Below are 24344 nucleotides of genomic sequence, written 5' to 3'. Positions count from 1 at the left end.
CCCCCAGAGTCAGACATGACTGGACTTAACATCAGGGGAAACCTTTACCTTTACTTATACACCGTATAAACATAACCTGGAGGTAACTTCATACACAATATTTTAAATAAATGTGTGCATGAAATCATATTTGTGTACATCAAGTTTGTGAACCATCAGAAAGTGAACCTGCCACTATTTCATCCAAACTTTTGGGTTTTGGAGCATCTGTACGCAGATGATGTCCAACTCTATGTCTCCTTTCCACCTGCTTGGCAGCTGTGATGGTCTGAATGAGGATAAACAAATTGAAATTGAATCCAGATAAGACGGAGGTACTCCTGGTAAGGCTGAAGAGAGTATAGGTTACAGCCTGTGCTGGACGGGGTTACACTCCCCCTGAAGACACAGGTTCGCAGCTTGGGAGAGAGCCTGGATTCATCACTAAACCTGGAAACTCAGGTTTCAGTGGTGGTCATGGGAGCATTCACACAACTAAAACTGCACCAGCTGCACCCATACCTTGGGAAGTCAGATTTAGCCACGGTGGTCCACACTCACGTTACATCTCAAATAGACTACTGCAACACGCGCTATGTGGGGCTGCCCTTGAAGACTGTTCAGAAGCTTCATTTAGTCCAACGCATGGCAGTCAGGCTGCTTATCGGAGCAGTATACAAGGAGCACACAACTCCTTTGTTACGTCAGCTCCACTGGCTGCCAGTGTTGTGACTCAGCCTGGTTCTAGGATTGACTCTGATGAGGAAAGACAGGTTCAGGCTCAGAATCGGCCTGAAAGGCCTGCTGTTTGGGAAGAGGAGCAACAGAGGATGTAAGTTCAGTTTCCCACAGATTGGGCTGGACTGGATGGCCCTGAACCCACGGAAGCCAGCCAGGTGCATAATGACATGGGAATGGGAGAAGGGAGGTTGGAAGATTCCCAGATGAATCATGAGCCTCAGAGAAATAACGAGCAAGCTGACCTTGATAGCATGGGCTCTTTAGATAGGGCTGAGTTTTTGGAATTAAGGGTTCGGCGTAATGCTAGGATTGCAAACAGACGAGGGGAGGTGTGGGGACAGAGAAATGCTTTCATGTTTTGCAGAGATTGTTAAAAGGGATGCTTTGGGGAAAAGTGGTTGTCAAATCAACTTTCTTGCTATGGGAGAAGCAGCTCCAGTGTTCCTTGCTGTGCTTTAGATTACCATGTATTCATGTCTCTTGGATTTTTGTCATGCTCTTCTTGGATATTATTTATTCCTGGTAAGCTCTGGACTTCTACTTCAAGACTATATTTGTAACTGACTTTTGGTGCCTTACTTTGCTTTTTAAAGAACTTTCTTCCATCTGTTTTTAATAAACTATACAGACTTTAACCTGTTGTGGGGTTTGTGTGCTGTAGCAAGATGAACTCAAGGCTAAGGTGCGACAGCCAGTCTGCTACCGAGCACAATTCAAAGTGCTGGCTTTAGCCTATAAATCCCTAACAACTCAAAGCCTGGCTATGCAAGCAGGCATTCGGAGAGTGATCATACTATTGAAGCCGCCAAGTCACAACCACAGGACGACTGCAATGGCTAAAATGTCTAATACATTCATGTCCATGTTTGATGTTTTTAATATAGTTTTAAATGGTTTCAATTCATAGTTATATGTTACTGATTTAGATATATTATGTCTTGCTTTTATAGTATGTACGGCATTGAATTTCTGCCAGTTATTATGCTGTACACTGCTTTGAGTCCCACCAGGAGTGAGAAAGGTGGTACAGAAATTCAATAAATAAATACATTTCTGATTTCAGAACTCTGGATGAAGGATGTTCAACCTTCTTAACAGCCTTCCATAATTATATGTCTATCATTATTATGACAGACTTTTAAAAGCATTTTAAATGGATTTTTTCAATATAATAGTTTCTGTTGTTTTGCATTTTCCACTTTTTGCATTCCATTTCCATTTTGCTTGAACTCGTGGGAGCTTTCATGAATCTCATATGGGGAAAAAAGGTGGGGTGGAAATAAAATAAATCAATATAAATGGAAAAAAACAAATCCTACACTGTGGCCTTGTTATTGAGTACTGAACTCAGGGGTGTAAAACATGGAGAAAGAAAATTGTTGTGGTTTTTTAAAGCATTGATGAGGTTGAAAATTGTATGCAAAAGGTTTTATGTTGGGTGACTTTGAGTCCCCTTCGGGAGAGATAAAGTGGGGTATAAATAATAATAACAGTAATAATAATAATTTTCCTTCAATTTTGTCAAGGAACTTTCCATGCAATGTTTTGTTGTGCCAGCTGTCAGCTCTAGTTTGTAGTGCGGTTTTCTTGTACTGATTCTTTGTCTGCTGTGTTTTGAGGAGTTTCTGATTTTTGACTTCAATCAAAGCAGGTCCTTGCAGCCCAGGAGCAAGCCATCAGAACAAATGCAAATTAAGGCCAAGATCGAAAAATCAGCTGATGACCCAAAATGCAGACTGTGCAAGAAAGCACAGAGAATCAGTACAAGAAAACTGCACTACAAACTAAAGCTGACAGCTGGAACAACAAAACATTTCATGGAAAGTTCGTTGACAAAATGGAAGGAAAAGCTGATAAGGAGAAGACCTGGCTCTGGCTCACGAATGGGACCCTGAAGAAGGAGACAGAAGGCCTGATCCTTGCAGCCCAGGAGCAAGACATCAGGACAAAGGCAATAAAGGCCAAGATCGAAAAATCAGCTGATGACCCAAAATGCAGACTGTGCAAGGAAACCGACGAAACCATTGATCATATCCTCAGCTGCTGTAAGAAAATCGCACAGACAGACTACAAACAGAGGCACAACTATGTGGCCCAAATGATCCATTGGAACTTATGCCTCAAGTACCACCTCCCAGCAGCAAAGAACTGGTGGGATCACAAACCAGCAAAAGTATTGGAAAATGAACATGCAAAGATACTGTGGGACTTCTGAATCCAGACTAACAAAGTTCTGGAACACAACACACCAGACCTCACAGTTGTGGAAAAGAAAAAGGTTTGGATCATTGATGTTGCCATCCCAGGTGACAGTCGCATTGACGAAAAACAACAGGGAAATCAGGACCTCAAGATTGAACTTCAAAGACTCTGGCAGAAACCAGTGCAGGTGGTCCCGGTGGTGATGGGCACACTGGGTGCCATGCCAAAAGATCTCAGCTGGCATTTGGAAACCACAGACATTGACAAAATTATGATCTGCCAACTGCAAAAGGCCACCCTGCTGGGATCTGCACGCATCATCCGAAAATACATCACACAGTCCTAGACACTTGGGAAGTGTTCGACTTGTGATTTTGTGATACGAAATCCAGCATGTCTATCTTGTTTGCTGAGTCATAAAATAATAATAATAATAATAATAATAATAATAATAATAATAATAATAATAATAATGTTGCCAACTGCAAAAGGCCACCCTGCTGGGATCTGCGCGCATCATCCGAAAATACATCACACCGTCCTAGACACTTGGGAAGTTTTCGACTTGTGATTTATGATACGAAATCCAGCATATCTATCTTGTTTGCTGTGTCATAATAAAATAATAATAATAATAATAATAATAATAATAATAATAATAATAATAATAATAATAATGTTGCCAACTGCAAAAGGCCACCCTGCTGGGATCTGCGCGCATCATCCGAAAATACATCACACCGTCCTAGACACTTGGGAAGTGTTCGACTTGTGATTTTGTGATACGAAATCCAGCATATCTATCTTGTTTGCTGTGTCATAATAAAATAATAATAATAATAATAATAATAATAATAATAATAATAATAATAATAATAATAATAATGTTGCCAACTGCAAAAGGCCACCCTACTGGGATCTGCACGCATCATCCGAAAATACATCACACCGTCCTAGACACTTGGGAAGTGTTCGACTTGTGATTTTGTGATACGAAATCCAGCATATCTATCTTGTTTGCTGCGTCAGAATAAAATAATAATAATAATAATAATAATAATAATAATAATAATAATAATAAAGAGAGAACGCTTGAATGAAAATAATATCACCATGAGATTTTTGACGCATAAACTTTATTGCAAGAGAGAATTAAAAATAGGACAGAGGCGTGACTTCCAGTGTTAGGGTTCGGGTGGGTGTGTTATCACGGAGAAACAGTCGAGAGAGATCACAAACTCAAGGAAAGTGTGTACCATGGAAACTGGATGTTTTATTAAAACGACTCCAAAATGATTTTTTTTTCTCCCTTATTTTTTTTTCCATTTTACTCTACCAACATATTATATCTTACAGTCTTCAGCTCCTGGCATGAAGAAAGTGGGGGATCAGAGGGGGAGAGGGAAGGGCTGGAGGTGAGGGTTTGAGGAAATCTGGGGAAGGGGTGGGTGGGTTTCTTTCGACAGCTAACAGGACGTGAAGGTCTTCCAGAAGAAGTTCTTGCACCCAGCTTTGCGTACCCGGGGCTCCAGGGCCGGGTTCAAGCTGGCCGACCGCTCCAGCTCCAGCCGGACCTCGTCCTGCTCGGCGCCTCCTCCGCGGGAAAGCTCTTCGGGCTCCAGGGCCTCGTTCTCCGCCTGGCCGGGCTCCGACAGCAGCTCCGCCAAGAAGTACTTGGCCAGTTCCTTTGGGGAGAAGGATAAGCAGAGGGAAACGTTGAGTACTGCTCAACATCCTTATTAATGACTTAGATGATGGTGTGCCCGGCTTGACAATAGTACATGTGAAAAAGATCTTGGAGTCTTCGTGGACAACAAGTTGAACATGAGCCAAGAAAGTGATGCAGCAGCTAAAAAGGCCAAAGAGATTTTGAGCTGCATCAAAAGAAGTCTAGTGTCTAGACCAGGCAGGAGCAAAATTTGCCCCTCTGGGTGTTTTGGACTTCAACTCCCACAATTCCTAACAGTTTGGAGGGCTGAGGTTTGCCCATGCCTGGTCTATGGGGCCGGGCTGTAGTGCAAGCTGGTTAGTAGCCAGCTGCAGTAAATCACTATGACCAAGAGGTCATGAGTTCGAGGTCAGCCCATGTCGGAGTGAGCACCCGACTATTAAAATAAAAAATATCCCTGCTCGTTGTTTGGTTGTGCATTTATGTAAATCAGATCTAATTTGCCAAATAGTGACTGATGAATGTTTTTAGGTTGAATGTTTTTATGTTGAATGTTTTTATATTGTGGAATGATATTTTAAATTGTAAGTCGCTCGGAGCACTCTGGTGGAGAGCGACTAATTAAGAAATAAAGTGAAGTGAAGTGAAGTGAAGTTGTTGACCTAAGCAATCCGAAAGATAGTTGCATCTATCAAGTAGGAAATTTAGGTACCACTTATGTGGGGAGGCTAATTTATCTGATTTTAAAAAGGTAATGATGTTAAGTCCAGTCATATTTGACTCTGGGGGTTGATGCTCATCTCCATTTCTAAGCCAAAGAGCCGCCATTGTCCATAGACACCTCCAAGGTCATGTAGCCAGCATGACTGCATGGAGCGCCGCTACCTTCCCACCCGAGTGGTACCTATTGATCTACTCACATTTGCATATTTTTGAACTGCAAGGTTGGCAGAAGCTGGAGTTTACAGTGGGCGTTTATTCCGCTCCCCAGATTCAAACCTGTGACCTTTTGGTCTGCAAGTTCAGCAGCTCAGTGCTTTAACACACTGTGCCACAGATCAACCTCTCTATTAATGACTTGGATGAAGGTTTAGAGGCATGCCTATCAAGTTTGCAGATGACACCAAACTGCGAGACAATATCAGGATGCAAAAGGACCTCAACAGATTAGAAAGCTGATTGGCCCAAACTAACGCAATGCATTTCAACAAGGACAAGTGTAAAATGCTCCACTTAGGCAGAAAAAAATGAAATGCAAAGATGCAGAATGGGTGACACCTGGCTTGACAATCGTCCATGTGAAAAAGATCTTGGAGTCTTTGTGGGGAACAAACTGAGCCAAGAGTGTGATGCAGCAGCTTTAAAAGGCCAATGGGATTTTGGGCTGCATCCAAAGGAGTTTAGTGTCTGTCGGGATCGAGGGAAGTCATGATGCCTTTGTATTCAGTCAGAATCTACTCTATCAGCCCTCACTTGGACTACTGTGTCCAGTTCTGGGTTGTTGTTTTTTTTAATGTCAGGAGCAACTTGAGAAACTGCAAGTTGCTTCTGGTGTGAGATAATTGGACATCTGCAAGGTGGTTGCCCAGGGGATGCCCAAAAGTTTGATGTTTTTACCATTTTGTGGGAGGCTTCTCTCATGCATGGGGAGCAGGAGCTGACAGAGGGAGCTCACCCGCCCTCCCCAGATTCGGATTCAAACCGCCAACCTGTCGGTCAGCAGTCCTGCCAGCACAAGGGTTTAACTCATTGCTTCACCAGGTAAAGTAATTTAAGAGCGATATTGACTCTAAGGTGGAAGGTGTCCAGAGGAAGAGGGCAACTAAAAGGAACAAAGGTCTGGAGGCCATGAATCCCTATGAGGAGCATCTTAAAGAGCTGGGTATGTTTAGCCTGCAGAAGAGAAGGTTGAGAGGAGACATGAGAGCCAGGTATAAATATCTTACAGGGCTGTGGCCGTGCTGTGGCGCAGCTGGCTAATAACCAGCTGCTATAAATCACTACTGACCGAGAGGTCATGAGTTCGAAGCCCGGGTCGGGTTAAGCCTCCGACCATTAATAGCCCCGGCTTGCTGTTGACCTATGCAGCCCCGAAAGACAGTTGCACCTGTCAATTAGGGAAATTTAGGGACGCTTTATGCAGGAGGCTAATTTACAACACCATAAAACTGCCAGCAAAACACGAGGAAAGGAATGAGGAAGTACAGCCACTTCTGGACGGTGAAGCAACAGCTCCCCCTGTGGCCGGAATCGTGAAGCTGGAAAAAATGTTAAAAATGCCTCTGAGTCTGTCTAATGTATGTTGTTTGTCTGTTGGCATTGAATGTTTGCCATATATGTGTTCATTGTAAACCGCCCTGAGTCCCCTTCGGGGTGAGAAAGAAGGGCGGGATATAAATACTGTAAATAAATAAATAAATAAATATGTGAAAGGGGGTCCTAAGGAACCATGGGTTCAATTACAAGGAAGGAGATTCCATTGAACATTAGGAAGAACTTCCTGACTGTAAGAAGAGCTGTTCAGCAGTGGAACTCTCTGCCTAGGAGTCCAGTGGAGGTTCTTTCCTTGGAAGCTTTTAAACAGAGGCTGGATAGCCATCTGTCATGGGTGCTTTGATTGTGCTTCACCTGCATGGCAGGGGGTTGGACTAGATTCTTCCAACTCTACGATTCTAAGGTACAAGGATATGCAAAGTGGATTTTACAAGAAGTTAAGAGAGGAGGAAATGAGGGAAGAGTGAAGGGATTTGGGATAGAAAAGCATTGCCAAGCACCAGGACAAGAGATTTGGGTGAGAGGTAAAGGAGAGATCAAACTGACCTGACAAAGATGGTGCCAGTTGGTGTCAATCAGAGACTATAAAACCCAGGACACAGAAGTAGTCAAATGTGGCACTCTCTTGATGCTCTCTTGCTTGTAACCACCCTATAGTTCTTATGTATCAAATCCAGATTATCTGCTTTGAATTAGATTACTGTATATACTCGAGTATAAGCCTAGTTTTTCAGCCCTGTTTTAGGACTGAAAAAGCCCCCCCCCCCCTCGGCTTATATTCGGATGAGGGTCCTGATTAGCTTATATTCATGTTGGCTTATACTCGAGTATATATGGTACATTTATTATTATTGGTATTGTTACATTTATTATTTTACTCTATTTTTATTACTATTAATACATTTATTATTTCAATCTGATATTATTATTGTTGTTATTATTACATTTATTATTTTACTCTATTTATTATTGCATTTATTATTTGACTGTATTTGTTAGTCTTATTACATTTATTATTTTTCTCTATTATTATTGGTATTATTACATTTATTATTTTTCTCTATTATTGTTGCTACTATTACATTTATTTTACTCTATTTTTATTATTAATACATTTATTATTTCACTCTGATCTTATTATTATTGCATTTACTATTTTACTCTATTTATTATTAAAGGTAAAGGTAAAGGTTTTCCCCTGATGTTAAGTCCAGTTGTGACCAACTCTTTTTATTATTACTTGTATTATTTTCCTGTATTTATTATTATTATTATTATTATTATTATTATTATTATTATTATTACATGTATTATTTTACTCTATTATTATTATTAAAAGGATACATAAGCACATTTGCATTGAAGAAGATGAGAATGATGGTTTAATTGAAATTGAACAGTCATCTTAAATTTGAGCTTTATGTAAATATTCGAAAACATTTCACCTGCTGATGCCTCAATTAGTGCAATTGTATTGGTATCTATTTTTATTTCTGAAATTTATCACCCTCGGCTTATACTGGAGTCAATGTTTTCCCAGTTTTTTGTGGTAAAATTAGGTACCCCGGCTTATATTCGGGTCAGCTTATACTTGAGTATATATGGGTATATAGTAGTTGTAGATTCATATAATTCAGTTCAAAGCAGATAATGTGGATTATATGGCAGTGTAGAAGGGGTCTTAGACACATATCAGGATAACATCAGGAAATGAACTGTTCCAAGTCCTGGACAAGCTCATTTCCAACAATGTGGACACACAGGCCATGGTTTGTATGGGGTCCCCAAACTCTACCTACACTTCACGGCAGCATGATGCATCAGCTAACAACCCCAAGGTGATTCTAAGATGCATCAATAGAAGTATTGTGTTGAGATCAAGGTAAGCTATAGTCCCATTCTATAGTATTTTGCATTGGTCAAATCTCTCCAAAGCACCACAATTCAAGAAGGATATGGAATGATTTCCGGTGCTAGGTGTTTACCTTGGAGAAATGAAGTTCCAGAGGGGACATGAGAGCCATGTTTAAATGTTTGATAAGATGCCACATTAAATATTTGAAAGGATGCCACATCGAGGAGGGAGCCATCTTTTCTTCCTGATGATGTACAATGGAGCCATGGATGCAAATTGCAGGAAAAAAGGATTCTAGCTGAGTATTAGGAAGTATTATTGGGCTGTGGCACAGGCTGGTGAGCAGCCAGATGCAGCCAGCTGCAACAAATCACTCTGACCAAGAGGTCATGAGTTCGAGGCCACCTCGGAGCCTATGTTTGTCTTGTCTTTGTTCTATGTTAAAGGCATTGAATGTTTGCCTTATATGTGTAATGTGATCCGCCCTGAGTCCCCTTCGGGGTGAGAAGGGCGGAATATAAATACTGTAAATAAATAAATAAATAAACTTCCTGAAAGTAAGATCTGTTTGGCAGTAGTCTATGCTCTCCTTCTCTAAAGGTTTTCAAACTGGGGCTAGATGGTCATCTGTCAGGAGGGTTTGGATTATATCTTCCTGCATGGCAAAAGGGATCCTTGTGGTGCCATCCATGTCTGTGACTCTATGAAATCCTTTCTGGGTGACTGGGATTGCTAAATTAAGAACTGGAGTCACTTACTATACCTGTAATGAGAGTTGGGCTACAACTTTGGAAGCAATCCCTGCTGAAAGGTCCTCTTCTACACTACCATTAAAGGTGCAGAAGCTTTTTCTAGTTTTCATTATGGCAGCCCAACTGAGGACCCCACAAACACCCCATTTACAATTCTCTTCAAGTAAGTTCTTCTGTGAAAGCATGCATTTGTACTGTGTGCAAAGGGCATGATCAGCCAATGGTCTGTGCAGACAAATAGGCCCCAGAAGATACATTACCAGATTGAAGGCTATAATCTATAAACTCCAAGAAACATTTTCTACATTTTCTTGTAGTTTTGTCCTAAGTTTTGACAGCGCAAAGCAACTGATTCATTGTGGATTATAGTTTGAACTTGGGGAAAGAATATTTGAGGAGAGAGTTCAGCACTTTGGATAACTCTTGTTGAAGTTCAGACTAAAATCCAGGGTGGATTCATTTTTCCTCCACCACGGAGACCACTAGCTGCTGCTGGACTCAGGGTGCATCTACACTGCAGAATGAATGCCGTTTGATACCACTTTAACTTGCCATGGCTCAATGCAATGAAGTCCTGGAAGTTGTAGTTTGGTGAGGCACCAAAGAAGACTTTGCAAAACTACAACTTCCATTATTCCATTGCATTTAGCCATGGCAGTTAAAGGGATTTCAAACTGTACTAATTTGACTCTTAAGTTCATCTGATGCTTAGCTTGTTGCTCCAGGGAAGTTCAGCAGAAATAACTTTTCCATTTGGGCCTCTTTTCCCCAAGGATACAGAAACATATAATGCACCAAAAGGTCCAGAATTTTTTGGTGCAAGGGCCAATGCAACTATTTTTCTACTTTCCATCATCCAATCTCTGAATCAAGGTAGGGAGTGCCATGTACGAATGGCTCATGTGCCTTTATGGCTCATGCCATAAAGAAGCACACTTATCATGCTTGCCAAGTGTCCACCCCAATTGCCCATCCTCCCTCAATCAGATATTGGATTACAGAATCCCAATTCTCACAACATGGCATCTACACACTGCCAACCTTATTTATGGCCCTGTTGCACAATTCATGGTGCAATTTGCCCAAAGCAGATAAGGATGCAATGGTCAAAAACCCTGCAAGTAATGTAAAGTTCAACCACTTGCTCAGGCTTTCCTCCACCTGGAATAACCATAACTGATGCATAAACCTTTTGTAATATCTTTGAAAAGTGCATAAAGCATAGCCATAAAATGGCTTTTAAGCAGAGGCTGGGTGGCCATCTGTCAGGGATGCTTTGAATGGGATTTTCCTGCTTCTTGGCAGAATGGGGTTGGACTGGATGGCCCACGAGGTCCCTTCCAACTCTATGATTGTAAGTCAATATATGTCTTCAACCGGATTCAAGTCAAAGTCAGAGCCTGCGAAAGAACAATGATAAGAGAAGGTAAAGGTAAAGGTTTTCCCCTGACGTTAAGTCCAGTCGTGTCTGACTCTGGGGGTTGGTGCTCATCTCCATTTCTAAGCCGAAGAGCCGGCGTTGTCCATAGACACCTCCAAGGTCATGTGGCCAGCATGACTGCATGGAGCGCCGTTACCTTCCCGCCAGAGCGGTACCTATTGATCTACTCACATTGGCATGTTTTCGAACTGCTAGGTTGGCAGAAGCTGGAGCTAACAGCGGGCGCTCATTCCGCTCCCGGGATTTGAACCTGGGACCTTTCGGTCTGCAAGTTCAGCAGCTCAGCGCTTTAACACACTGAGCCACCGGGGCTCCTTAGGACTGAGTTCAAATCAAGCCTGACTTCTTCCTAGAAGCCAAAATCACTAAACTGAGGCTGTTGTGCTTTGGAAGTATCACAAGTTGGCACGGCTCATTGGAAAAGATGATAAACGATAGGAAAAGAGGAAGAATATTGTATGATGAATGGATTTGATTCTACCAAAGAAGCCACAGACATGAGTTTGCAAGACCTCAGCAGAGTGGACGATGACCAAGCGTTTTGTAAGTATTGCATGCATAGAGGCACCAGACATCAAGATCTCTTGAAAGGCACATCGTAACAACCGGATCAGTCACAGACTGAACACAACAATGTGCTAGACCAGTGGCCATTGGCCAGCTCAATGCCTTAGGAATCTCACAAGGATCATATGAGTAAATTAGCATCCTTGCATTCCTGTCCTGTAGCAGCTGGTCCAGGGAGGCCTCCTCATTTGGAGTAGTTGGCCATCAATACGAGGCATGAATCACCTTTTCCTCCGTGATTTTGTCTGATGATTCCCTATTGATGTCATTTATAGTTGGCAGCCATCACTGCATCATGTAGCAGTGCATTAGAACCAGAGAATCACAGAGCTGGAAGGGATCCCCAAAGGCCATCCAGTCCAGCCCCATTCTGCCATGCACAATCCAAACACTCCCAACAAATGGCCATCCAGCCTCTCTTTCAAAGTCGAACGGTGTCATGACAGCCATATTTAAAAGGATGCCATACAAAAGTTGCTTGTTTTTTGCTGCTCCAGAGACTAGGACAGTGGTTCTCAAACTGTGGGTCGCCAGATGTTTTTGACCTTCCAGAAATCCTAACAGCTGGTAAACTGACTGGGATTACTGGGAGTTGTGGGCCAAAAACATCTGGGAACCCCAGGCTAACAACCACTGGAATAAGACATAGCAGAGCCATGGATTCAAACTTCAGTAAGAAATTCCATCTAGGCACTGAGAAGAATTTCCTCACAGTAAGAGATCCATGCTAAACAAAGCCTGGCTGAATGACTATCTGCTGGGAAGGCTTGAATGGTATCTTCTTGCATGGCAGAATGGATAGGATTGGATGCTCCTGGGGATCTCTTTCAACTCCATGATTCAGTGCATCTATTAATCCATAATGGAGACTGGAGGAACTGGTTTTGCTCCCTCCAATTTCATTAGGGAGCCAGTAAGTCTATGACTTGCCCAAAGCCAGCCAAATTCCACCTTTGGTTTTGGACTTCAACTTCCAGGATCCCTGGCTAATGTGGATAATGGTCAGGGATTGTGGGAGTCAAAGTTCAACATATTTGGAAGCTGAGAACCACAGCTCAATATGTTGGATATGAAGAATCTCACATTGTCCTTGCCATGATGCTAGAGCTGGCAGCCGGAACAAGTTGTTGTTCTGGTTGTTGTGTGTCTCCAAGTTGTTGTTGACTTCTGATGGCCCTAAGGCAAGCCTATCATGGGGATTCCTCAGCAAGATTTGATCAGAGCGAGTTTTTCTTTGCCTTCCCTTGAGGCTGAGAGAGTGTGACCTCTCCACCCAGAAGATTTCTATGGCTCAGCGGAGATTCGAACCCTGGTTTCCTGACTTTGAGCCCAATGCTCCAACCACTACCTACAGTATGTTGGCTCTCCCAGAATAAGTCCCAAACTGCAAATAGTCTTTAAAACCTGTGCCTGCAAGAAGGACATTTTTAAAGTCTGGAGCCCAGATTTTTTTTTCCAAATCTGCTGCACATCTTTATGGGATATGATATTTTGAATAATTTTAGTGGAGAACTGAAAGCTAGAACTGGAAGCACTGGACTCCTTTGGAGTGTGAAATTTTTTTTCAGCCCTTCAGTACCTTGGACAGTGGCTATGAGTAACTTCCTTGTAACACTATTCATGGATTTTGCCCTGGCAATTTGTCCTAACATCCTTTATGAACCTTCATTTGTCTTGCTGCTGATATACATTTGGATTCTGTATCTATCTCAGTGGTATCTCAGTGGGCCGGGCTGTGGCGCAGGCTGTTGAACAACCAGCTGCAACAAATCACTCTAAACAAGAGGTCATGAGTTCGAGGCCGGCTCGGAGCCCCGTGTTTGTCTTGTCTTTGTTCTATTTTAATGCATTGAATGTTTGCCTTATATATGTAACTAGCTTTGCCCGGCCACGCGTTGCTGTGGCTTATGGGAGTCCTTATGGAATAGCAGTGAATAGCCTTGCAGTCTCAAAGCCTGGCCGTTTTCTGGAGCAGCTGGAGCTGTTTGTTGTATGAACGTAGAGGCATGGATAAGGGGTTGTGCTGCAAAGTTTAGTGTTTCTGGGATGTGCAGTTTTGTTGTTTTATCCTAGGCCGAAATTTCATTACCCTTTTGTATATATAGAAGACTAGCTGTGCCCGGCCACGCGTTGCTGTGGCATTGTCTGGTGGTGTTGGTGAGAAATAGTTGAGGTACTGGTGGTATTGAATGTCTGTTGTATGGATGTCTTTATGTTTAGTATGCACACTGAAGTGGATTATATGGCAGTGTGGAGTCAAGATAATCCAGTTCAAAGCAGATAATATAAGATTCTAAATGGGTTACATAGCTGTGTGGAAGGGCCTTGAGTCTACACTGCCATATAATCCCGTTAAAATCTGATAATCTGTGGAAGAGGCCTAAGTGAGGCCTAACTGTGCCTGTCCCCTGGGCTGAGTAGGTTACTAGGAGACCAAGTGGGCGGAGCTTAGCCTTCAAACTGGCAGCAATTTGGATAAAAACTATTATTCCTCTCCCTGTAATTAGGACTTTATTTTTCTTTCCTTTTTGTTGTATCAACCTAGAGGCATGGATGATGGGTTGTGTTGTTAAATTTCGAGGTTGGGGGGCCTGTAGTTTTGTTGTTTTGTCCGCTGCCCTGATGCCATCACTCTTTTATATATATAGATGTGATCCGCCCTGAGTCCCCTTCGGAGTGAGAAGGGCGGAATATAAATACTGTAAATAAATAAATAAACAAACAAATATCTTGAGTATACTTCTTTATCTCTTGAGCACTGTTTCACAGCATCAATTCCCATCTCTCAGAGATGTGATATCTACCATCCGTAGCACGGTATTAATGATAAGGACTGAGAAAGCCACCTTGATGTCGTGCTTTGAACACTGAACTATAACTCTGCAAATCATGGTTTGAAGCCCTGTTTGGCCATGAGACCCATAGAAGGACCTTGGGCAGGTCACACTCTCTCAGCCTCAGAAAATCACATAAGTTTGAAACAAGGCACACAACAGCAACAAGATAAAGGCTGGCAACCTACACCTTACTTGTTGCAAATCTATACTCCCATAGTTATACAGTGGCTTGAACTACGCCATCTTTTCGGCTGAGTATGGAAATGTGCATCCAGGTGTGTATATCCAAAAGGTTTCTTTCTGCCTAAAAACTGAAAGCAACAACAAATAGGTACATACTATCCGCTCCATGTGCAATTGCTAGTCTTATGGAAATCTGCTTGCACAGCTGTGAAATGAACACAGTTTCATGGTTGTGCAAGTAGTGTGTGCAAGACCATAAAAAGGACATGCATAAAGCAACTACTGTATATACTCGAGTATAAACCTAGCTTTTCAGCCCTTTTTTAGGACTGAAAAAAAAACCTCCTCGGCTTATACTTGGGTGAGGGTCCTGGTGGGCTTATATTCAGGTCGGCTTATACTCAAGTATATATTGTATATTTATTATTTTTCTCTATTATTATTGGTATTGTTGCATTTATTATTTTACTCTATTAATTATTATTATTATTATTATTATTATTATTATTATTATTATTACATTTATTATTTTACTCTATTAATTATTATTATTATTACATTTATTATTTTACTCTATTATTGTTGTTACTTTTACATTTATTTTACTCTATTCTTATTATTATTAATACATTTATTATTTTACTCTATTATTATTGGTATTGTTGCATTTATTATTTTACTCTATTAATTATTATTATTATTATTACATTTATTATTTTACTCTATTAATTATTATTACATTTATTATTTTACTCTATTATTGTTGTTACTTTTACATTTATTTTACTCTATTCTTATTATTATTAATACATTTATTATTTTACTCTATTATTATTGGTATTGTTGCATTTATTATTTTACTCTATTAATTATTATTATTATTATTACATTTATTATTTTACTCTATTAATTATTATTATTATTACATTTGTTATTTTACTGCATTTATTATTGTTATTATTATGATTATTTCTCTCTATTATTATTAAAAGGATACATAAGCACATTTACATTGAAGAAGATGAAAATAATGATTTAATCAGAGTTGGACAGTCTTATCTTAAATTACAGTTTGATGTAAAGATTCAGAAACATTTAAACTACTGATGCTTCAATTAATGTAATTTTATTGGTATTTTGGCTTATACTGGAGTCAATGTTTTCCCAGTTTTTTTATGGTAAAATTAGGTGCCTCGACTTATATTCGGGTCGGCTTATACTCGAGTATATACAGCAATTGCTTTGTGTCTCCAGGTTATAACAACACAACCCTAGGAGTTTCGTGAGAAGGTTGATTCAGAGAATTGTGTCCTTTCTTGTCCAACATTCAAAAACCACTCTTTCATAATGGTTTGAACCTTCATGTTTAACTTGCTGAATTTGTGTATGTGTATATGTGTATGTGTGTGTAGGATTCCAGGCAAAGATTCTAAAATACTATGGCAATCAATGTGCTATATAAATTATCAATATTAGTTATCCAGAGGCATATATTAAGGGGGGGGGAGATACTAATTTCCATACTTTATTTCTTTTCCTAATGTCAGAAACTGCCTATGGTTTGCTTCTTATTTAATATGCCTGTCAGCATAATTGAATTTCCATGTACAGTAGGGTCTCACGTATCCAACGTTCTGGATTATCCAAAGCATTTTTGTAGTCAATGTTTTCAATACATCGTGATATTTTGGTGCTAAATTCGTAAATACAGTAATTACTACATAGCATTACTGCGTATTGAACTACTTTTTCTGTCAAATTTGTTATACAACATGATGTTTTGGTGCTTAATTTGTAAAATCATAACCTAATTTGATGTTTAATAGGCTTTTCCTTAACCTCTCCTTATTATCCAACATATTCGCTTATCCAACATTCTGTCGGCCCGTTTATGTTGGATAAGTGAGACTCTACTGTATATAATGTAAGAGAAGATGTCCTTGCATAGCCAAACCTATACTTTTACAAATAATATCGAACTGCATTAATTCTACAATTAAATCCTTCTCTAAAAAAGGCATTGTTGAAGATAGGAACCAACTCTTTACAACCACGAAGCTTTTTTTCCCACAGACGAAAAGTGGAAAGCCCCTTCATGCTTTCCAGGCCTCCAAGATTGAAAATTTTTTCGTGGATCCTGAATGATCTCTTGCTTCAAAGTAATAGTATTGTGCCATGCCCAAAATGTGCATCAAGCACCTAAAAGACTATGAATCCGACAAACCTTCCTACCCAAAGACCACTTGCATAAGTAATATTGCAAATCCTCCTGGCAACTGCTTTAAGGATTCAAACCAGCACACATCTAGAAAGATTTCAGTAAACTCAAGAAGGCTTCCTTGTGAGAAATCTTAAGGAAAATAGCCTGTTAGACCAACATTATTCTTAGCGTGTTGTCGAAGGCTTTCATGGCCGGGATCACAGAGTTGTTGTATGTCTTTCGGGCTGTGTGGCCATGTTCCAGAAGTATTCTCTCCTGACGTTTCGCCCACATCTATGGCAGGCATCCTCAGAGGTTGTGAGGTATGGAGAAACTAAGGAAAGGAAAGAATATATATCTGTGTAGAGTCCAGGGTGTGGCAAGAGTCCTTTGTCACTGGGAAGCCAGCATTAATGTTTCAGTATTAAAAAACTCTAAAATCAAAACAGTAGATGGGAACCAACACTCTGAGGGCAGAGGACAGCAAATGACTGAACAAAGGATGCCCCCAGGCAAGAGACAAAAACCTTTCCAATGCTAATTAGGATGATTAACTGAAACATTAATGCTGGCTCCCAGTGACAAAGGACTCTTGCCACATCCTGGACTCTACACAGATATATATTCTTTCCTTTCCTTACTTAGTTTATCCATACCTCACAACCTCTGAGGATGCCTGCCATAGATGTGGGCGAAACGTCAGGAGAGAATACTTCTGGAACATGGCCACAGAGCCCGAAAGACATACAACAGCCCTATTATTTTTAGCCTCCTGGAGAATTCTGCTTTTTTTAAAAAAAAAAAGTCTGTGCTTCAGTCGTGTCTGGATCTGGGTGAGATTATTATCCATTCCTAGAAATGGATAATCATACTATTATACTATTTCCTCGGTTATATTTTTGAAAAGCATTATACATAATGGCAGCATTAAAAAGATGAGAGTATTTCAGAGAAGCACCTGACAGTCAAGCCACTGTAAAAGTGTACTAAAGAACACCAAAACTGGAATGTGCTGTGTTCACTGTTGATTCTGGCAGATCCAAGAACATCAGAAAGACCTGGATAAAAATGAACTGGACCAGGATCTTGTTTTGTCATCCCTTTTTGTGGTCCCTGCACCCCACTCCCATCAATTGGTATTAAAAAGCCAAGTCCTCTGAGGAGCATTTAGGGGCCTGGGGATGTTTGGTTTGGAGAAGATAAGGCTTAGAGATCAATTTAGGACTGTTTATTGGATTACCACCTTGTACTCATCATCCTTGGAGCTAATACGAAGGAGGTGTTTTTTGGCTGGGGTGGGGATTTCAGTTGGAGAAAATAGCATGGGTATTAAAAACAAAATAGCTCCTAACCAAGTACCATTTCACGCTGCAACTGCTTTGAAGAAAAATAATCACAGGAGATCTTTTTACACAAAGTTTTCTGTGCCTTGTCTCATTTTGGCTAGAGCTTGAAAAGATTAGATTTTAGGAGGACAGTTGTTCATCTTTTAAAAAAATCAAACAAAATGAAAACTTATTTTCACCAGGAGCACAGTTTGCAGAATCCTTCCATCAGGTCATCTTCACAGCCTAGGACCAGCAATAAAATCTAACTTTTCCATACTTTGCATACTTTGTCAATTCAGGTGGACTTTACAAATTTAATAGCTCTCAACTTAGTGTGAAAACAAAAGTTCATAGCATGGTTTTAAATGGGGTGTTAATACTGCCATTCAAGCACATGCATTAAATTTCTGAAATGGCTTAAATTTAACTGGGAAGATGACATTTTTTGCGCTTCCTTTGGTTCCTTATAAAAAGTATCTACCTACTGCTTTTCTTTACTGCTTTTCTCAGATACAGTAGAGTCTCACTTATCCAAGCTAAACGGGCCAGCAGAAGCTTGGATAAGCGAATATCTTGGATAATAAGGAGAGATTAAGCAAAAGCCTATTAAATATCAAATTAGGTTATGATTTTACAAATTAAGCACCAAAACATCATGTTATACAACTAATTTGACAGAAAATGTAGTTAAATATGCAGTAATGCTAAGTAGTAATTACTGTATTTATGAATTTAGCACCAAAATATCATGATATATTGAAAACATTGACTACAAAAATGGCTTGGATTATCCAGAGGCTTGGATAAGCGAGTCTTGGATAAGTGAGACTCTACTGTACCATTATTTTGTAATGGTATCTGCTTTATATGAACTGTTGTTTTGTAGATTGTTTTATATGAATTGTTGTTTTTACATTGTTTTTAGGCATTGAGTTTTTGCCTATTTACTGTAAGCTGCTTTGAGTCCCCTCGGGGAGAAAGGCGGGGTAAAAGTGATGTAAATAAATAAACAAATAAATAAATATGAGAGCCATGCTGAAGTGCCTTAGGATGTCATTTTGATGATCAATGGTCCAGAGATTAAAACACAGGCGAACAGATTCAAATTTCAGGAAAAGAGATTTTACCTAAATGTTAGGAAGAACTTCCTAACAGTAAGAGATTTTTGGCAGTTGACTGTGCTGTTGTCTGGAAGTTCAGTGGAGTATCCTTCTCTGATTCTTTTTTTAAATAGGAGCTGAGTGGCCATCTGTCAGGAGGGCTTGGATTGTGTGTTGCTGTGTTACAGAAGGGGTTGGACTAGATGGCCCTTGGGGTCTCTTCCAGTTCTATGATTCTATGAAAAGGGCCACTGTCTCTCCAAAGGTGAGCATTCTGTTACGTTATCTATCATACTTGAGCCAAAAGATTGAGGATAGCACCTGAAGCAATGGATCTAAATGGGAAGACAGGAGATTCTGGCCAGACATACATAGAATCATGGGATTATAGTCAGAAAGAGCTCTGGTCCAGTCCCTGCTCAGTGTCTTGCAAAGACATCTTGGGGATATCTTGCAAAGAAGACATTTGCAAAGGAGACCATCTCTCAGGGCAACTGGCTCCACTGCAAAACGTTCTCACTGTCAAGGACTTCCTTCTAATCTTCAGTCAAAATCTATCCTCCTGTAACTTCTAACCATGAAGCTTAGTCCTACTTTCTGGGGCTGCAGAAAACGGCAACCATTGAAGGATTGAAAGAGGGCAGAACTCCCTGACTGTAAGAGATGTTCACTTCTGGAACTGACTGCCTTGGAGAAAGGTGGGGTCTTGTTCTTGGATGGGATTTAAACGGAGGTCGTTCACCTCTGAGTCTTTCACTTCAGAGTCCTTATCTATCAGCATATCAATGATAGAAATGCTATTTTAAGAAGGGATCGTACCTCCAGAACTCCTCCTAGCTAGGAGATTCAGCCAAAGGAACTTCCACAAATTTTTATTATTTTTATTTATTTTATTTACGTCGTTTCTATCCTGCCTTTCTCAGTCGAGGGGACTCAAGGCAGCTTACAAATCTGGCAAAATTCAATGCCAATAAACAACATTACAATAAAATAAAACATAGAGCAATTAAAGCAAGTTCTACCCAATAAGACAGAGAGACAAACTCTATAAGGGCAGCTTGGATGGCGTCTCCGTACTTGGAGGAATAGGGTTGGACTGGATGGCCCTGTGGGTCTCTTCTAACTCTAGAATCCTAGTGTTGTCTACTGGTAACAAATGAGAAACTGGGGTGACAAGATGATAAGAATGGCCAAGCCCAAACAGTGAGCCCATCACCTGAACAAGGTGTATTGAATTGGCTCAAAGCTCAGTGTTTAAAATCAGCTTTTGCCTCCTGATTGTCTGGAACTGGCATGAAGTTCCTGGCTGGGCTGCTTTCTTGGCTAGGCTTTTGTTCTATTTTAATTCAGAACTCGCTTTCTTCCACAAATTATTGAGGTCTCTTTGTTGGGCTGGATGGCCATCTGTCAGGGGTACTTAGATTGTGCTTTTCCTGCATGGCAGGGGGGTTGGACTCGCTAGTCCATGTGGTCTCTTCCAACTCTATTATTCTGTGATTCTATAACAGCTTTTTCCTTGGCTTTTATTCCTTGGTCAGACCACACCTGGGATAGTTTTATTCCTTGTTCAGACCACACCTGTTCAGAATCCCACTGTGTCCAATTCTGGGCACCGCAATCGAAGGGAGATGTTGACTCTAAGGTGGAAGGTGTCCAGAGGCGGGAGACTCAAATGATCAATGGTCTGGAGAACAAGAATCCCTATGAGGAGCGGCTTAAAGAGCTGGGCATATTTAGCCTGCAGAAGAGAAGGCTGAGTGCTTTGAATGTGATTTTCCTGCTTCTTGGCAGAATGGGGCTGGACTGGGTAGCCCACAAGATCTCTTCCAACTATAGGATTCTATGATTCAATTATTCTATGATTCCATGACAGCTTTATCCTTGGCTATTATTCCTCTGCACTTATTGGCTTTCTTATCCCAATATTAACTGGCTGGACAGACAAATATAATTCCTGTCTGGACAGCTTTTATACTGGGCTTTTATTCCTCCAGGATAAGTAAAGGTAAAGGTTTCCCCTGACGTTAAGTCCACTTGTGACCGAATCTGGGGGTTGGTGCTCATCTCCATTTCTAAGCCGAAGAGCCGGCGTTGTCCATAGACACCTCCAAGGTCATGTGGCCACTGGCATGACAGCATGGAATGCCATTATCTTCCCGCTAGAGTGGTACCTATTGATCTACTCACATTTGCATGTTTTCGAACTGCTAGGTTGGCAGGAGCTGGGGCTAACAGCGGGTGCTCATTCCGCTCCCGGGATTTGAACCTGGGACCTTTCGGTCCGCAAGTTCAGCATCTCAGTGCTTCAACACACTGCACCATCACCAGGGGCCCCACAAGTATATATACATACAATATATTATATTAAATGACTATATTGCAATATTATTAGTAATATCATAATATTTTTATGATTCTGTGACAGCTTTATTCTTGGCCTTTATTCCTCTGTGTTTATTCTAAAACCACGTTGGCTTTCTTCTCCAAATATTCCCTGGCTGGACAGACAAATATAATTCCTGTCCGGAGAGCTTTTATGCTGGGTTTTTATTCCTCCGGGATATACATGGGCTAACTTCAGCCTTTCCTCCAGATGTTTTGGACTTCAACTCCCACCATTCCTAACAGCCTACCGGCTGTTAGGAATGGTGGGAGTTGAAGTCCAAAACATCTGGAGGAAAGGCTGAAGTTAGCCCATGCCTACCAGCTGTTAGGAATGGTGGGAGTTGAAGTCCAAAACATCTGGAGGAAAAGCTGAAGTTAGCCCATGCCTACCGGCTGTTAGGAATGGTGGGAGTTGAAGTCCAAAATATCTGGAGGAAAAGCTGAAGTTAGCCCATGCCTACCAGCTGTTAGGAATGGTGGGAGTTGAAGTCCAAAATATCTGGAGGAAAAGCTGAAGTTAGCCCATGCCTACCAGCTGTTAGGAATGGTGGGAGTTGAAGTCCAAAATATCTGGAGGAAAAGCTGAAGTTAGCCCATGCCTACCAGCTGTTAGGAATGGTGGGAGTTGAAGTCCAAAACATCTGGAGGAAAAGCTGAAGTTAGCCCATGCCTACCAGCTGTTAGGAATGGTGGGAGTTGAAGTCCAAAACATCTGGAGGAAAAGCTGAAGTTAGCCCATGCCTACCAGCTGTTAGGAATGGTGGGAGTTGAAGTCCAAAACATCTGGAGGAAAGGCTGAAGTTAGCCCATGCCTACCGGCTGTTAGGAATGGTGGGAGTTGAAGTCCAAAACATCTGGAGGAAAGGCTGAAGTTAGCCCATGCCTACCGGCTGTTAGGAATGGTGGGAGTTGAAGTCCAAAACATCTGGAGGAAAGGCTGAAGTTAGCCCATGCCTACCGGCTGTTAGGAATGGTGGGAGTTGAAGTCCAAAACATCTGGAGGAAAGGCTGAAGTTAGCCCATGCCTACCAGCTGTTAGGAATGGTGGGAGTTGAAGTCCAAAACATCTGGAGGAAAAGCTGAAGTTAGCCCATGCCTACCGGCTGTTAGGAATGGTGGGAGTTGAAGTCCAAAATATCTGGAGGAAAAGCTGAAGTTAGCCCATGCCTACCAGCTGTTAGGAATGGTGGGAGTTGAAGTCCAAAATATCTGGAGGAAAAGCTGAAGTTAGCCCATGCCTACCAGCTGTTAGGAATGGTGGGAGTTGAAGTCCAAAACATCTGGAGGAAAAGCTGAAGTTAGCCCATGCCTACCAGCTGTTAGGAATGGTGGGAGTTGAAGTCCAAAACATCTGGAGGAAAAGCTGAAGTTAGCCCATGCCTACCAGCTGTTAGGAATGGTGGGAGTTGAAGTCCAAAACATCTGGAGGAAAAGCTGAAGTTAGCCCATGCCTACCAGCTGTTAGGAATGGTGGGAGTTGAAGTCCAAAACATCTGGAGGAAAGGCTGAAGTTAGCCCATGCCTACCGGCTGTTAGGAATGGTGGGAGTTGAAGTCCAAAACATCTGGAGGAAAAGCTGAAGTTAGCCCATGCCTACCAGCTGTTAGGAATGGTGGGAGTTGAAGTCCAAAACATCTGGAGGAAAGGCTGAAGTTAGCCCATGCCTACCGGCTGTTAGGAATGGTGGGAGTTGAAGTCCAAAACATCTGGAGGAAAGGCTGAAGTTAGCCCATGCCTACCGGCTGTTAGGAATGGTGGGAGTTGAAGTCCAAAACATCTGGAGGAAAGGCTGAAGTTAGCCCATGCCTACCGGCTGTTAGGAATGGTGGGAGTTGAAGTCCAGGTGAAGCTTTTATTCCTCCAGGATATGCATGGACTAACTTCAGCCTTTCCTCCAGATGTTTTGGACTTCAACTCCCACCATTCCTAACAGGACAGACAAATATAATTCCTGTCTGGACAGCTTTTATGCTGGGCTTTTATTCCTCCAGGATATGCGTGGGCTAACTTCAGCCTACCGGCTGTTAGGAACAGTGGGAGTTGAAGTCCAAAACATCTGGAGGAAAGGCTGAAGTTAGCCCATGCCTACTCCAGAATCATAGAAGTTGGAAGAGACTTCCATGGCCATCCGGTCCAAGACCTCATCCAAGCTCTCCACTCTCTGCTTAGAAATCCCCAGAGCAGAGGAGGTGGATATTATAACTCTGCACATGCTCAGGGGCCACCCCTAGCTTTCTTCCCCCAAGAGATGGATGGAGATGGAGATGGAGGGCAGCCAAAGGAAGGGGAAGGGGAGGGTCGGGTACCTGTTTCCCGGCGGCGGCGGCGGCGAGGGACTTCTGGAGGAACTGCCGGAGTCGGGGGTCGGCGGGGGCGGCGGCGCCGGAGCCCAGGGCCAGGGCGAGCGAGAGCAGGGCCAGGGCGCACGGGAGGCGGCAGGGCAGCATCCTGGAGATGTGGAGAAGAAGGCTGCAAAGAAGGAAGGAAGGAAGAGGAGAGCCGACCGACGGGGCGGGCCACCAGCGAAGTCGGGTTCTGCGGCTTGGGCTCCTGCTCGCCTCTCCTTGGCGCTGGGCTTCTGGGGTCTTCTCTGCCGGCGCCCCCCGCTTTTATAGAGCCTGGGGGTGACGTCAGGCAAGGGGGCAGCCCCCCTCTTTCCCTCCCTCCCTCCCTCCCCTCCTCCCTCCTCTCCCTCCTTTCCTCGCCAAGTGCGCTTTTACGCGCCGCTTCCTCGCCTTCCCTTGTCGGAGAGGACGCTGACTGACACGCGTCGGAACTTGGGCGCAGGAGGGTTGGCCCAGGCCGGCCAGAAACCTGCCTTCCCCAAAATC

The 24344-nt window shown here is 42.0% G+C and overlaps 1 protein-coding gene across 1 annotated transcript; it reads right to left on the bottom strand.

Annotated features, from left to right (window-relative positions):
* Positions 1–4036: 4036 nt before the first annotated feature.
* On the bottom strand, positions 4037–24136 carry sst (somatostatin). Its single transcript, XM_003228820.3, has 2 exons — positions 23820–24136; positions 4037–4607 (listed from the first exon to the last, which is right to left on the bottom strand). The coding sequence occupies exons 1-2, from the start codon at positions 23958–23960 to the stop codon at positions 4389–4391; spliced, it is 360 nt and encodes a 119-aa protein (XP_003228868.1). The 5' UTR covers positions 23961–24136; the 3' UTR covers positions 4037–4388.
* Positions 24137–24344: the final 208 nt, after the last annotated feature.

The sequence above is a fragment of the Anolis carolinensis genome, chromosome 3 (assembly GCF_035594765.1).
Source record: "Anolis carolinensis isolate JA03-04 chromosome 3, rAnoCar3.1.pri, whole genome shotgun sequence".
NCBI lineage: Eukaryota > Metazoa > Chordata > Lepidosauria > Squamata > Dactyloidae > Anolis > Anolis carolinensis.
The sequence above is the reverse complement of the archived record's forward strand: the minus strand, read 5'-3'. Positions and strand labels throughout refer to the sequence as shown.

Bases quoted from the DNA above. Each gene is read 5' to 3' on its own strand.
- sst (XM_003228820.3), bottom strand. From the start codon at position 23,960: ATGCTGCCCTGCCGCCTCCCGTGCGCCCTGGCCCTGCTCTCGCTCGCC. The intron at 4,608-23,819 runs GTACCCGACCCT...TTCTCCCCAAAG, and splicing joins CCGCCGCCGCCGGGAAACAG to GAACTGGCCAAGTACTTCTT.